General features: G+C 58.6%; 1 protein-coding gene across 1 annotated transcript; it reads left to right on the top strand.

The window, feature by feature from the left end:
• Positions 1-1,319: 1,319 nt before the first annotated feature.
• CBX6 (chromobox 6) lies at positions 1,320-12,428 on the top strand. The gene is made up of 5 exons (XM_067698122.1): positions 1,320-1,501; positions 1,682-1,725; positions 1,881-1,946; positions 2,089-2,155; positions 6,638-12,428. Exons 1-5 carry the CDS (start codon positions 1,433-1,435, stop codon positions 7,637-7,639), a joined length of 1,248 nt encoding a protein of 415 aa, XP_067554223.1. The 5' UTR covers positions 1,320-1,432; the 3' UTR covers positions 7,640-12,428.
• The last annotated feature ends 2,039 nt before the right edge of the window (positions 12,429-14,467 follow it).

Here is a 14,467-nt window from a genome sequence, read left to right as displayed (position 1 = left end):
AATCTGTACTTAGTGACACCAAAAGCGGTCCACTTTATCTCATTAAGAGAGACAAATGGATTCCAGCTAGTGTGATATGATCCCATTTTGCTAAAAAGAAAGAATTTAAATCTATCTATATCATCTATATACAGTGTATATATGTGCATATATATGTGTTTATATAGGCATAGGACAGAGGCTGGAAGAAAATCCGTGAAGAGGTTAACGGTTTGATGGAGATTATAGACGGTTGCTTTTTTTCTTACTTTTAAAAAAATTTACAAAGTACAGGACTGTTGGTGTGATTTAAAAAACAATAAAAGTTTAAATAATACAAAATAAAAGAAATGGAGCGTTTTGTGTGGCAGGGCTACTTTGCGTCCCTTCCAAGACAGCCTAGGTCTCCCAGCCCCTCCCCAAATAGGAAGCTGGGCTCTGGTCTCCCCGTGAGCAATGGCGGAACCATTAGAGGAACTGTAGGGCGCAGGAGGGTGACGCGGCACGGGGCCTGGGAATTAGAAAACATACAGACGTGACCGCGAGGGCGGCTTCTGCCGAATGACCCAAGGATGACCCGCTTCGGGCCCAATCTGGTATGTGGGGAGTTCGTTGTCACCCCGAGGCCTCTCTCTTCCGAACCTCCCCACGGCCGCATCTTCCTCGCCGCGTCTTCACCCGACCTCCCGGGCGAGGGCAGGTGCCGCCCAAGACCCCGGCAGAAAAACAGATGCAAAGGATCACCCCGGCCTTCCTCGGCCCCATTCACTGCCTCCCCCACCCTTTCCTGCGGTGGCGTTTTTGTTTTAATTCATCTGAACTGGTTACAAAACCACACTCCCACGAATACATAAATAATGGATAAGGGGTGGGGTGGGGGGCAATGTTTTAAAGAAATTCCCGCAGGGCCTGGCCAGGCAACAGCAAATGCATTTCTGCTGTATCATATTTAACTGTTTGCAAACTTCTGCTGGAAGGATGAGCAGCGGCTGCAGAGACTCCACTGCCCTTCCCCGCCCGGGGCCGGGAGAGACTTGCAAGGGAGGATTCAGAGGGAGAAGTTGTCAGCTCGCGGGGGCCGAAAAGATGCAGAGGGGAATGAGAAAGTGTTTGTAAGATTGCACCGCCCCCAGCCCGGCTTCGCGCAGGCCAAGCATCTCCCTCCCGGCCTCCGGCCCCGGTTCCCCCAACCAGGCTAGGCCCCTTTAAGAACCAGCGCGCGCCCCCGCCCCGCGTGCGCTCACTTTCCCTAGCAACCGCCCCGGGGGAGGAGAAGGTCCTGGCAACGGCGCGCCAGCCCAGAGGGTCACGTGATGGCCCGCAGCTGGAACGCGAGCGCGCGCCCCGCCGCGCGCCCGCCCGCCGAGCCTGGGCGCTGTGGCGCGTGCGCGAGCGGTGCAGCACCGGCCGCGGGAGCAGGGAGTATTATGGGCTGTGGGTGCCGCTGAGCAAGATGGAGCTGTCTGCAGTGGGCGAGCGGGTCTTCGCGGCCGAATCCATCATCAAACGGCGGATCCGAAAGGTTAGCCGCCTCCCAGGGCGGGACGCCTAGCCCCGCAGCCGGTCCCCGGATCCGCGGGCCATCGGGGCGAAGCGGTCCTGCTAACCCGGGCTTTCTCGCCCACCCCCGCGCAGCCGCCTCCTCGCGTCCCCGCATCTTCCCCACCCCCACTCCCCCCTTTTTTCCTTCTCTGTTTTTCAGGGACGCATCGAGTACCTGGTGAAATGGAAGGGGTGGGCCATCAAGTGAGTGTCACGGGATCCAGGGGTGAGGGGGGAAGGGAGGCAGCGCACACCGGGGCCTTTTTTTTTTCCCTTGGAGGGTGCGCACATTTGCTCCCTCGTATGTGTCTCTGGCTCCCTGGTTTTCTTTTTTATTTTGTGCATGCGTAACTCGGCAGGTACAGCACTTGGGAGCCGGAGGAGAACATCCTGGACTCGCGGCTCATTGCAGCCTTCGAGCAGAAGTGAGTTTGGGAAGCTGGCAGGGGCGGCGGGGCTGAGGCTCGGCTGGGGCGCCGCGCGGGGAAGCGGGAGAGCCGGGGAGGGCAGCGCGGAGTGGGGCCCAGGAAGGGGCTCTTTTTAACCTCTGGCGTTTCTCGGCCGCAGGGAGAGGGAGCGTGAGCTGTATGGGCCCAAGAAGAGGGGACCCAAACCCAAAACTTTCCTCCTGAAGGTAACCTGGCCCAGCCCCAGCAGGCCCCTCTCGGGCCCCAGCCCGGGCGCAACACGGGGCCTGCAGGGGAGGGACAGATCCGCGGCCGCCCAGGCGGGCGGGTCTTTCCAGAGGGGCCCCAGCTGGGCAAGGGGTGGTTGTGAGCCCCCGAAGAGCCCCTGGCAGCAGGCCCTGGCCAGCTCCAGCTTCAGCAAGAGGGGCCTGGGAATGGGGACAAGGGGGAAGGATAATCCTCGCTGACAAAACCAGGGTCTGGGGAGGCCAACAGGAAGGGGGTGGGTGAGGCAGGTGGGGTGCCCACCTGAGGGGGTGGCAGGGAGGGGTGGCTTCTGCACGTGAGAGCCCTCATCTCCCCCAGCCTTGAGCTGGTAGGGCTCTGCCTGGAATTAGAACCCAGGGGGAGAGTGAATTTGGTCTCCCTCATCGTGGGGAACAGGGAGAGGCTTTGTGGGGTGGGGGGGGCACCTGCCTCCCTGCCCGCAGCTTCCCTCTCTCAGGATTTGTTCTGTATGCCTCCCCTCCTGACAGAGGGATCTAACTTGAATTTGACCTTAAATCACTTCACTTTGAGTTTTATCACCCAGGCTGGGCCACTGGTTCTCAGTTTTGCCCACTTCTGGCTGTCTCTGGAGGCTCTAATGAGGATGGAGAGTGGGAGAGTAAAAGCAGGGCACGTTAGCCTCGGCAAGGGAGGGCGACCTAGCTCCAGAGGAAGCCATCTTAGAGGTTTTTTGGTGTTTATTTTATTTTTTTTAGTGAGAAAGAACAGAGTCTGGGAAGGGAAGGTGAGATGACCCAAGGTGGCAGGCAAGGCTGCAGGCGGGCCTCCGTGGGCAACCACAGTCTCCCCCACCACCACTAGTGCTAAGGTTGTCTCAGGGCCCCTTCCCACCCCGACAGCCTGTGACTTTGTGGCAGTTGGCACGGGAAGGGCAGGCAGGACTCTGCAGAAACGAGGCTGTGCACAATGCAGAACTCAGAATCTCCAATTTGTCCTAAAGGCTCAAAGCCCAATTTGGGGGGGCTCTGCAGCCCCCCACCTCCCCAAAAGAACTGTGCAGAAGTGAAAGAAATAATGGTTTCCAGAATCACATATTTCTGTGACCCTTGTCGCCAAATTACACACATCTTAGGGGATCTGTGGAGTAACCTTAACTCCTGATGCTTCTTCAGAGGGATGGGGCAGAGCAGCTGGAGGGCCAGTGGGCTGTGTGACAGCCTCTCAGTGCAGCTGGAGTGCCCTCTAGCGGGGAAGTGAGTAATGACCATGAGCATTGATTCACAAAATGCTTTTCTTTTTTAATAGCTGTATCTCCTGAGCTGGCTATGGGCCTAACACAGTGCTGACCCCCACATGGATTATCTCCTTTAAATCTCTCAACAATCCTATGAAGTAGGGAATATTATCCCTATTTTGCAGATGAGAAGATCAAGGCCCAGGGAGGGGAGGTGATTTACCTGAGCTCCCACCACCCAGCTTCCTGGCTTCATCATGTCTCCTTTTCTTAACCCTGTCCCTCAGAGAGTACACGTCAGGTTAAGGGAGATGAACACACACACATACACACACAAAAAGGAAACTATGAAGGCTGTAGAGTTGGTGGGGCAGGGGATGCAGAGGCAGATGAGAGAACCTTGATCTGGACCTTAAAAACAGGTAGCATGACAGAGAGAGATATTTGCAAGGGGTGATGGAGATCAGCTTGGTCTGAACCCATTGCTCTGTGGGTCACCAAGAGGTGTATAGTAAACAGATTACACTCAGATAGCACTCACTTTCTGCAGGGAACTATTCTGAAGAGAACAGGAGCCCCTGAGGTAGGTTGCATTATCCCCATTTTGTAGATAGAAGAACTGAGGCCAGAGAGGTTAAATAACATGCCCGTGGTCACAGAGAGTGAGTGGTAGAGTCCAGGTCTTTAACCTTCCACGTTATCTATGTATAGTACATGCCAGCCCCTCAGAGCCATGCCTGTCACACAGTCAGAGTGCAGTAAATGCCTTGGGCTGTGGTTCCCAGTTTTAATCCACAGGCAGACCCAGGTCCCGCCTTCAAAGAATTCTCAACCTGGGGAGAAGAGAGGAGGAGGAAGGGTGAACCAGCCCGTTTTTAAAAATAATAATAATGTTTAGACATTATAAAGTAAGAAATAGTTTTGTAGAAAGGTTGGAAACCATACATTAGAAAAGGATTACTGCTCGTAAGCACCTGCCCCGCCCCTTGGATAGTCTAGTATTCTTCGAGTGCTTGCTGTGTGCCAGGCACTGTGCTAACCAGGTAACATACACTGTGGTCAGAGGAGGCCCACTAAGCCGGGGTTTCATCCTGGATCTGGCGTTTGCCTTGCCTGCGCTCTTTGCCAGTCCCCAGGGACCATGCATCACTGCTGGACTCCAGCAGAACCATACTTACAGAGGTCCCGCTCAGACAGCATGCAGAGAGGATAACCACCAACCCCTGGGGATCAGAGTGGGGAATCCCCTAAACTCCGTGGGGGATGAACCTGCAAAAAAGCCCTTGTTGCCATGCCAAGGGAAGGCTGGCTTTCCCCTGCCTTTGTCTGGGAAGGGGTGTGAGGGAACCAGTCCCTGGCTCCACTGGCTCGGGGCAGGAGGAGCTGGCAGCCCTGGCACAGGGTAGATCGGGCCCACGTGTGCTGCCACCTAGTGGCTGGAGGGATGGTTAACTAAGCCACCCCAGGAAACCCCCAGCAGGGCTGGGAGGACCATGTGGCAGTAAAGTGTGCCTCTCCTACATTCTAAATGACATCCTCGCTGATTCAGCATGTAAGTCCACAAACACCTCTTCTGGGGGTTGTGGTCAAATACTGTCTAGTGTTGTCTGAGAGGTGTACAGGCTACCTCCCAGGTACTGGTCAAGCATCCAGCACTGTGGGGATGGGAGGTGGAGAGACCCTAAACCACAGATCCCACTCTTGGGGAGCTCACAGACTGACCATGGGAATGTGTTCTTCCTCTCAGCCACCCCTAGCTCACCTGGCTGGAGGCAGTCACCACGTAATGGTCCCTCTTCCCACCAGGAACCAGGGTATCTATATAGAACACAGACTGGTCCTCCATCTCTACACTCTGTCCAGCCATTGCTTTCAGTCCCTTGGCCACTCCATCCTCTCATCGCTGGGCTCTCTCTGCCTCCACCATTTGTCTCAGCAGGGCCCCTTCAGTAGGCCACCTGGGGCACAGTCAGCTCAGGAAGGACCAGGGTTTTACTACTTAGGCTTCATTCTCCACAACTGGGACCTAATCTGTGCTCCTCTGGACCCTGTACTTCCTCTGTTGTATTGAATCACCCTGCCCCCTAATTGCCTGTCACTTGTCTTCTGCGTGGAGCACAGCCCCCTAGGGGTTGAAGCCGTGTGTGGTCATAGTCGTAGCCCTAAGCAGCTGGCACGTGACTTATCGGTACTTTCTTAGTGAAGGAAGGACTGGTCGTGGAGGATGGCTTACGTAACCTTGTGAGTCTCTTGCCCTAGACCTGGAGTCTCTGAGGGCCCTGCCACACACACACACACACCCCACACACACACCCTTGCATCTTCCATGAGACTGAAGGTGAGCTGCTGCAGGGCCCTGGCGGGGCTTTATAGATTTCACCCCTGGGAGTGTGTACAGCTGGGCCCAGGAGCCTGGGACAGTATCCCTTGCTCCCCACAGACTTCTGCTCAGCCATCCTGTCCCCAGGCCATCTTGGCACAGAGACTATGAAGTGGTTGATCCCACCTCTTAGTCCATGCCCACCAAACCCATGTCTCTCTGGGGTGGATGCCAGCCAGGCTTTAGGTGCTGGCTTCGGAGTCTGTTGGCACCAGTTTGCTCAGACCCAGACCCTGGGCAGTCAGAGGAATCAGACCCAGGAGGGGAAGTGGCCAGGGGTGGTGGGGAGTGGGGTGCTGGGAGTGAGGAGGAGGGGCCAAGGTCTGCCCCAGAGCTGATGGTGAGCTGGAGGTGCCTCCTGTTCACGGGCAGAAAAGGAGCTCAGGGCATCTGCTGATAGGTCCGGAGGGCTGGGGTATGGGGTGAAGGTGGGAGGGGTCGCCCTCGCCTTTCTGCCACCAAAAATTAGTCCATGGAGGAGCACTGGGCTGGGATCCTCCCGGGGGGGGGGGGTTGATCAGGGGCTTCTTTCCGTGCAGTGTCCTGGCTATTGACACTCCTCTGTGTCAGCAAGGGCAGCCACCAACCCGTCTGTCTGTCCCTCAGACCCACGGCCAAACTTGGAAAGTTAATCTTGGAGTTGGGCCTGGATGGGGGTCTGACTTGCCCTCCAACCTTCCACACTTTGTATCACCGTCTGAACCTGTTTTCCTTTTATCGCTAAGGCAAGGTCACGAGCATCACTGATTTCTTAAGTGCTCTCAGGATGGTTTCTTGAGACCATACTTGTGGGTGGCTGGTGCAGGGGTGTCCAGAGGAGGTCAGCGGGCGGCGAGCCCTCAGCCACTGCCTCCCTCTGTCCCACAGGCGCGGGCACAGGCGGAGGCCCTCCGCATCAGTGATGTGCATTTCTCGGTCAAGCCGACCGCCAGCGCCTCCTCGCCCAAGCTGCATTCCAGCGCTGCTGTGCACCGGCTCAAGAAGGACATCCGCCGCTGCCACCGCATGTCCCGCCGCCCCCTGCCCCGCCCAGACCCCCAGGGGGGCAGCCCCGGCCTGCGCCCGCCCATCTCACCCTTCTCTGAGACCGTGCGCATCATCAACCGCAAGGTCAAGCCGCGGGAGCCCAAGCGGAACCGCATCATCCTGAACCTGAAGGTGATCGACAAGGGCACGGGCGGAGGCGGCGCCGGGCAGGGGGCCGGGGCCCTTGCCCGCCCCAAAGTCCCCTCACGGAACCGCGTCATCGGCAAGAGCAAGAAGTTCAGCGAGAGCATCCTGCGCACGCAGATCCGCCACATGAAGTTCGGCGCTTTCGCGATGTACAACAAGCCCCCGCCCGGCCCTCTGCCGCCCCCGCCAGCCACCAAGGCCGACATCGCCGCCTCCCCTGGCCAGGGGCTGCTCCTGGCAGCTCCCAGTGCCCCGTACGACGCCCGCAGCTCCAGCTCCTCCGGCTGCCCTTCGCCGACCCCGCAGTCCTCTTCCGACCCGGATGACGCGCCCCCCAAGCTGCTCCCCGAGACCACGAGTCCATCTGCCCCCGACTGGCGGGAGCCCGAGGTGCTTGACCTGTCCATCCCTCCCGAGGCGGCGGCCACCAGCAAGCGGGCGCCTCCCGACGTCACTGCGGCTTCCAGCCAGGCCCTTCCCGCGGCCCCTCAGCCTGCCGGCGCCGCCTCAGAGCCCGAGGCTGGAGACTGGCGCCCTGAGATGTCACCCTGCTCCAACGTGGTCGTCACCGATGTCACCAGCAATCTCCTGACGGTCACTATCAAGGAATTCTGCAACCCTGAGGATTTCGAGAAGGTGGCTGCTGGGGTAGCAGGCGCCGCAGTGGGGGGTGGCAGCAGTGGGCAGAGCAAGTGAGGGGCTCCACCAAGGAGGGGGGTTTGGGGGGCCCTCCTGCCCAAAGTCTTACTCTTGCTCCCGCCCCCGCCCCCGCCCTCAGACAACCCTGCCTGTGCTTTGCTTGTTTCAAATGGCTCGGTGTTGACCCCGGGATGGGGCTGGGCAGTTGGAGCCCCCTGAAGCCCAGTGGGAGGGGCGGTCCTGGAACGGGGTGGGGCTAGGGTGGGGCCAGGACACTGGGAAGTCCTCCCTCTTGTCTCTTGGCCCCCTCCCTGCCCAAGCACGGTGGGGCCTGCTGGGTGGCTCCTGGGGAGCCCCGGAACTCGGGGTTCAGCTGCCCCCGCCACATCCCATCTCTCCCCAGCTTGCTTCCAGCTCTCGCGCACAGCATCTGATTTCTCGGTGCTAACCCGGCAGCTGCTGGGGCCCCATAGGGGACCCCTTCCCAGCATGGGCACCGTCCCTTTCCTTCCTCCAGATGCCTGGGAAGGAGGGGCAGGGATGGGAAAGCCCGGACAGAGGTTGAGGTGAAGGCGGCCTTGGCCCCTCCCCCCCCACACCCCTGAGGGCGGCAGGAGCAGGGCCCACTTTCGGACGAGACCCAAGCAGGCCCCCGTGGGCCTCACCCACCCATCTCTTTCCTCATCCCGCGCTCAGAGGCGGGAGCGACTGGCACGGACCTCACCTGCCACGGCCTCCCAGCATCTAAAGGCCCCTCAGTTCTCGACCAAAGGTGCTACAAGAGCCTGCTGCGCGGACTTCCGTTTGCGCGTGCGCCTGCCGTCCTGGGCGGGTCCGCGTGGATCCGTGTGTGTGTTGGCCCCTGGGCCCGGCTCTCGAGGCTGCGCCCTTTAGGGTTCCTCACAGTAAGGTCGTCAGATCAAAGGCCTGGAACCCTCCCTTGCCATCAGCCGGACCTGGGACCTGGCCGAGGTCTGAGGAGTTTGCTGTGGAGGCCGATCCTCCCAGCCCGCGTGTGCGGGGGACACGCATCCCACGCCCTTCTCCTTTGGGGCGGTCAGACGTGGCATGGTGGGGACCGAGGCAGAGGGGAGACCCCCGTCCCAAGCTTCCTCTTCCTCCTGTGTGTTCGGGGGGAGTAGGAAGCCTGGACACCGTTCCGAGGGTCTCCGGCCCCCTCTCTCTTGCTTCTGACCGCCCAGGCTTTCTCACAGCCCAGCCGGCCTGAAGCAGCTCGAGACCTCTGGTGCCCTGGGCAGCTTCTCTTTCCTCTGCTGCCAGGGAGCTGAGGTGTCCATGCCAGTGGCAGAGACCAAAACCCCAGTTTTAGGCTGGGCACTGGGAGGGCAGGGTGGCCGAAGCGGGGGGGGATGGAAGAGGGGGCCTGTGTCCTTCAGGAGAGCAGGCACGTGCGGGACCAGGGGTCTGGTGGGCAGGGGAGACAGCCCTGCTGGCCAGCCCTGAGGCGCTGCCCGGACTCAGTTTGCCATGAGTGGCGGGTCCTTGCACGTGGCTCAAGGTGGCTTCCTGGTGTGTGGGCTGAGAGCCATGATGGCAGAAAGGGAATTCCAGTTCGGAAACGAACGCCTTGGTCCTAAGCACGGGAGGACTGTTTCTTCCGAATCTCCCCGCCAGGGATTGTGGCAGGGCCCCTAACCCTCCCCGTCCCAGGATGTAGAACGGGGGCCGTCACAGGGTTTGGGGGACTGGTGCTCCTGGACCCCTCCCCCCCCCGCCCTTTGTGTTGGCTCTGTGGCCGTCCAAGTGCCAATTGGCTTCCCCCCAAATAAGGGCTGGTATTTCTCCTCTGTCCTTAGAGGGGATTTCCCCCCCCGACCCCCACCCCAGGTGAGTGTCCACCTGGGTGCCAGTTACAGGTGTTTCCAGAGACCATAGAAATGTGTTTTCCTGAGAGTCCGTGTCATTCGTGACTTTTTTTGTAAAGAAGTTGTGTTTTCAGAGGTGATTTTATGACAGGAAAGTGAAAGAATTAGTTTTGCAAAAAACAGAAAAAAAAAACACAAAAAAAGAGGGGAAAAAAAGAAATAGAAAAAAATATTGTGGGATTCCTATGGGGTTTGGGGGGGTGGGGAGAAAGAGATATTTAAAGAAAAACTAGTAACGCAGTGATTGCACAGGTGAGGCGGCAATGTTAGGAACGTGGATAGAGGCCCAGGCCCAGCTGGGAGGCTCCCAGGCACAGCAACTGCCCTCCTTCCTTGGCCCGAGGCAAGGTAAGCCCTCCCTCCCTCCTGCGCTGGGCCCAGACTCCACACCTGTCCCCGCTTGAGGGGAAGGATGACCCCTGATCCCAAGGGAACTTGCCAGAAGCTGCAGGGGCCAGGCAGATAGAGCTGAGATTAGGGGACGTAAGAGTCAACAGGGGTCCCACCATCACCGGGACCCATCGTTGGTGACTTTCTCCAGGAAGGCTGGTGAGTAGGTACAGTTGGGTTCCTTGCTTTCCTCCATTTCTTTGCCAGCCTGTTGGGTGGGCCATATGGTCCCTCCACCGCCACCCCGTGGAGGAATCTCCCTCCCCATCGCCCCAATGACCAAGACACCCCCGAGCTTCCCTGGCCAGGTAGGGGATGCAAGCTTCAGGAAGACAGGAGCTATGGACTGGGAGAGTATTAGGTGGTGATCAGAGGGGGTTGGGGGTAGCTGTAGGGAGAGGGAGTGCCTGCCCCTTCTCTTTTCACAGGGAGGGTGCTGCCCTCGACCCCCAGCTGTGCAGCCCTGCCCCAGCCCACGCAGAGGCACGCATGCACACTGCTCCCAGGTGGGCAGCTCCCCTGAGGGCCTGAGTGGGCACCTGGTCAAGCGCAAGCGGAGCCCTCCTTACCTCTCTCCCAGGGTGGCTCTGAGCAGGGTCCCACAGCCCCCCAGCACACGCTTGCACAGATCAGCCTCCCATGGGCCCTTCCTCCCCCATTGCTGCTTTTCCGTTTGCCTATTACCAAGCAGAAGTTGCAGTCTGGTTTGCTTTATTTTTATATGTGAAATACCCCTCAAAGCCGGATCTTCTCCCATGTTCAGTAGTGGCTGGGGTCATCTCCCCCTGATGCCACCCTCTCCCCACCCCCATGTCATAGGAAACAGATGAGGTCTGGTGTCTCTGGTTTGAGGTGGGAAGTTGGGACCCATTCCTGTCTCATTCCCCTCCCAGATCCTCAGTTTGCCCTTCTGTGAAATGGGTGTATTGGGCGACACAGCTTTTTCATAAAGCACTGCTGGTGTCCAGGCAGCTGCTGAAGATTAGGTGGTGGTCGAGGTTGCTGGCACTGGGGCCTCTAGCGTCCCACAGTCCCGTTTCATTCTCACCCTGCAAAGCGGTCAGGGTCAAAATGGGCTTCAGCCTTCGTCTGCTCTGGAAAGAGGTGATGATCAAGTCCCCAACCTCAGTGTGAGGCAGGCAGAGTGGAAGGGGTCACCCCACTTACAAGACCAGGAAACTGGGGCTCTGAGAGGCAAAGCTGCTTCACTGGAGCGAAGAGCCCAGCTGCTCTGGCCTTTTGGGGGAAGCCTCTTTAAAAGGTGGGGACCTGGGCCTTGGAGCCACTGCAAAGCCAGGGGGTACCCCTGAGCCAGGCGGTCCCGGGTGAGGAGTCAGCCCAGAGGAGGAAACCGTTAGCTCGGGGAGCTGGGCTGCCACCAGCCTTTCTAGCCTCTGGGTGGACCCAAGTGGACGCACCGCCTTTTCTACCTTTGGGGGTTTTGTTGGTTGTTTTTGGTTTGGTTTTTTTTTTGGTTTTTTTTGCACTTGGCCCACGCTGGACAGTGGAACCCGCCTGGTCAGTTCCACTTCCAGGCTCCCATGCACTAGCCCAAGGCAGCCTCTTGAGGGCTTGTATGGTTTAAGGAATCACTTTTGAAAAAAGAAAGAAAGAAAAGTGTTTAAAGGTTTTCGTTTTGTCTCTGTCTGCATCTCCTCTCAGATTCAGAAAGCCCAGAATTAGGGGCTAAAACTCTAGGAGAGGGGGTGTCCCCAGCCTGACCCTGTCTTGCTGATAGTCACCAAGACTCCAAAATAGGGGGGACAGGCTGGGTGGAGACTGAGGCACCCACTTCCCAGGCCTGTGGGGTCCCCCATCCCGCCTTGAAGGAGTCAGCACCCCACTCCAACAGTGACTGAGCGCCTACTGTATGCAGAGCTCTGGCTAGGCAGAGGGGGGCTGGTGGTCTAACGAGGGACCCCCTTGCAAGAGGCCACAGTAGAAGGAACCAAGGGTTCTGGGTCTTCCCCCTGCTGTAGGGCGGAGTAGAGATGGAGACTTCTTGTTGTTGGTTTTAATTTAAAAACACAAAGGCCTAAAGAAATGTATCTTATAATTTTTTTTAATTTTTGAAAAGCTCATTTAATGAATTGTGCACGAATGAATTCTATATATATAAAATATACATATATAGCTCTATATTTGGGGAGGGGCACTGTCTCTTTTTTCTCTCTCTCATTTTAAAAATGAAGTGTCGTTGCCTTCGTCTGTGGTTCAACCATCCAGCTCCCAGCTGGCTAAACTTTGCCTCCAGTGGTTCAAGACAGGAAACTAGTAGGGTGAGCAGGAGACCGGAGATGGGGATGCTGCCTCAGCGTGGGGCTGGGTCCCCAGGCCACAGGCCCCTCTCCCAAAGGTTGCAGGTGGAGAAGACGCCTTGTGTTGGGTGTGGCTTTTGGTTCTGTCGTGCCGGGTTCGGTTGTTTCTGGGCCGGGGGAGGGGCGTCTGTGCTGATTACTCTGTCTTGTATGTTTCGTTCTGCTGCTCTTCAATATCGTATCAATGCCAGGAAGGGGGCACGAAAAGCCTCTTTTGCCCCCCCCAAATAAATTGTCACATTCCGAAGCTAAGGTCTAGCCCCGGGTCTGTCTCATTTCTTCCGGCTGGGACTGTGGTCTTCAGAAAGCTCAGGCCATGCCTCTCCTGGTGCGGGTGCAGCGAGGAGAGGGGGCCCCTGGCCCTCAGCGGTGGCAGGCCAGCGCTCCGGCCAGATTCTAAGCTCCCCGCCTCCCACCCCATGTCCACCTCGTGGGGAGATGGGCTTGAGGGGAACCCCCTACACAGGTAAGCTGCGGCACGCGCTGCTTCTTGGAACCCGGAGACTACCTGGTCAGCGGGCACGTGGGAGGGGTGGGGCTCCCGCCACTGTCCGCCCCCCAGTTGGAGTCACAGCACCCGCAGAGAGGGGGCCCCGGGAACTGGATCCCTAGCCAGCCAGTCATCACAGGGCCTGGGAAGGAGCAGGCCAGGGTTGGGGGCACGGGCTACCCTTGTCGGTAGTAGCCCTTGCTAACAAGCTGCTGCAGCTCAGAGAAACATCTGTTTTCTGGGCGCTCGTGTGCCTCCTCTGATGAGACGAGCAGCCTTGGGGAGCCCGTTGGACGCCCACAGGGATCCAAAAGCAGCAGACCCCGCAGATTCCCATGCCTTCCTCAAGGGTTTGCCACTCCGCCCATGTCCGTGAGCGGCACCTCCGTCCCTCCACAGCCACCCGTTTGCCAGGCCTGGAACAGGTGTCACCAGGTGTCGCCTTCCAGCCCTCCCCTTCCCCACCACTCTCACCCCCTTGTTGTGAAACCCCCAAGGCTCGCCTCTCAGAGGTCTCCCCACCCTGCACCCCCATCTCACCTGTCCTGACCCCGACTCCTTTGGCAAAACCTCCCTGATCTGCGGCACTTGCCCTGCACCTCCCCCCGCTCTTCCACATGATGCAGATGCCGCAGGGGCCTGGCAGCCCTGCCAGAGCCTTCAGGAAGCCCACTGCCCTGAGGAGCGAGTCTAAAGTCCTCCCCACCACTCTATCCGGGGAGAGCTCCCCGCCTGAGCCCCCGCTCCGTGCCCCGTCTCGCTACGCAAGAGCCGCAGCTCAGGGCCCGGCACGTGGACCCTTGATTCGTCTTTTTCCGTCACCAAGCTCGGGTCTTCCTTACTAATGCGGTCAGTGAGGCTTGGGAGCGGCTGAGCGGTAGACGTGGGGCACCAGTGTGACTCATCCAGCTGGCCCTGGTCAAAGAAGAGCGTGTCTCTGTCCGAGACTGGTCTCTGTGCAGAAGCCGGGCAGGGAGATGGGAAGGTGGGTGAGGGGGGTGGGACCCAGTGTGGAGTCAGGGCTGACCTCCGTGGCACCTACTCCACGTGCACCCGTACCTTGCTTCCACCTTGTCGTCTTGCCTGGCTCAGTGCTCTGTTCTCCAGACATCCTCATTCGGTAGGTACTTAGTTAAGCAACAGCAACACTGGTGAGCACTCTCCCATCCCCCCCCCACCCCTCCCACCCTCCCCGGTGACCAGTGCGGCCTCCAGTGATGAGCCAGTGTCACGGAGGGGGGCCGGGGGGTTGAAGAAATTCCTTTGCCCCAAGTGGCACAGTGGAGGGGGACTTCCCTCCAGCACATGACTTTGCCCCCCGCCCCTGCCCAGCTCTCTGGGATTGAGAACACGGGGGCTGCCCTGGGGAGGCAGGTGCGTTCAGGGATTAGTGTCACGACTGTCCCTTATCATGAGTCCTGCTGCCATCTCTTAGCAGCTATGTCTGCCTATTAGTTGCAGATGAATGAGTGTGACCAGGGCAGCTCCTTAAGGTGGATGGGAGAGTTCGTGACGAGGACGGGGCAAGACCACGCAGCTCGGCTCAGGGAGCCCGACGTGCCCGTCTGAGGTCAGTGAGGGTGCCGTACATGCGGTGCTGGCGTCGTGGGGCTTGTCTGCCAGGCAGTGCCTGACCCGTCCCCCCACCCACGTCCCTCGCCCCATTCCTGGGCGTCACCAGGAGTGCGGGTCAGCCATGGGGTGAAGCTCAGGATTTGGGGCAAGGTGTAGAGAGTAGAGATTGAGAAGGGATGAGAATGACAATTGTGCAAAATTATTCAGTCATTTCATAGAAGCTGAA

The sequence above is a fragment of the Pseudorca crassidens genome, chromosome 11 (genome assembly GCF_039906515.1).
Source record: "Pseudorca crassidens isolate mPseCra1 chromosome 11, mPseCra1.hap1, whole genome shotgun sequence".
Lineage (NCBI taxonomy): Eukaryota > Metazoa > Chordata > Mammalia > Artiodactyla > Delphinidae > Pseudorca > Pseudorca crassidens.
The sequence above is the reverse complement of the archived record's forward strand: the minus strand, read 5'-3'. Positions and strand labels throughout refer to the sequence as shown.

Excerpts from the sequence above, each read along its gene's own strand:
- CBX6 (XM_067698122.1), top strand. The coding sequence starts at position 1,433 with ATGGAGCTGTCTGCAGTGGGCGAGCGGGTCTTCGCGGCCGAATCCATC. Across the intron at positions 1,502-1,681 it reads TCAAACGGCGGATCCGAAAG|GGACGCATCGAGTACCTGGT; the intron begins GTTAGCCGCCTC and ends TCTGTTTTTCAG. Across the intron at positions 2,156-6,637 it reads CCAAAACTTTCCTCCTGAAG|GCGCGGGCACAGGCGGAGGC; the intron begins GTAACCTGGCCC and ends TCTGTCCCACAG.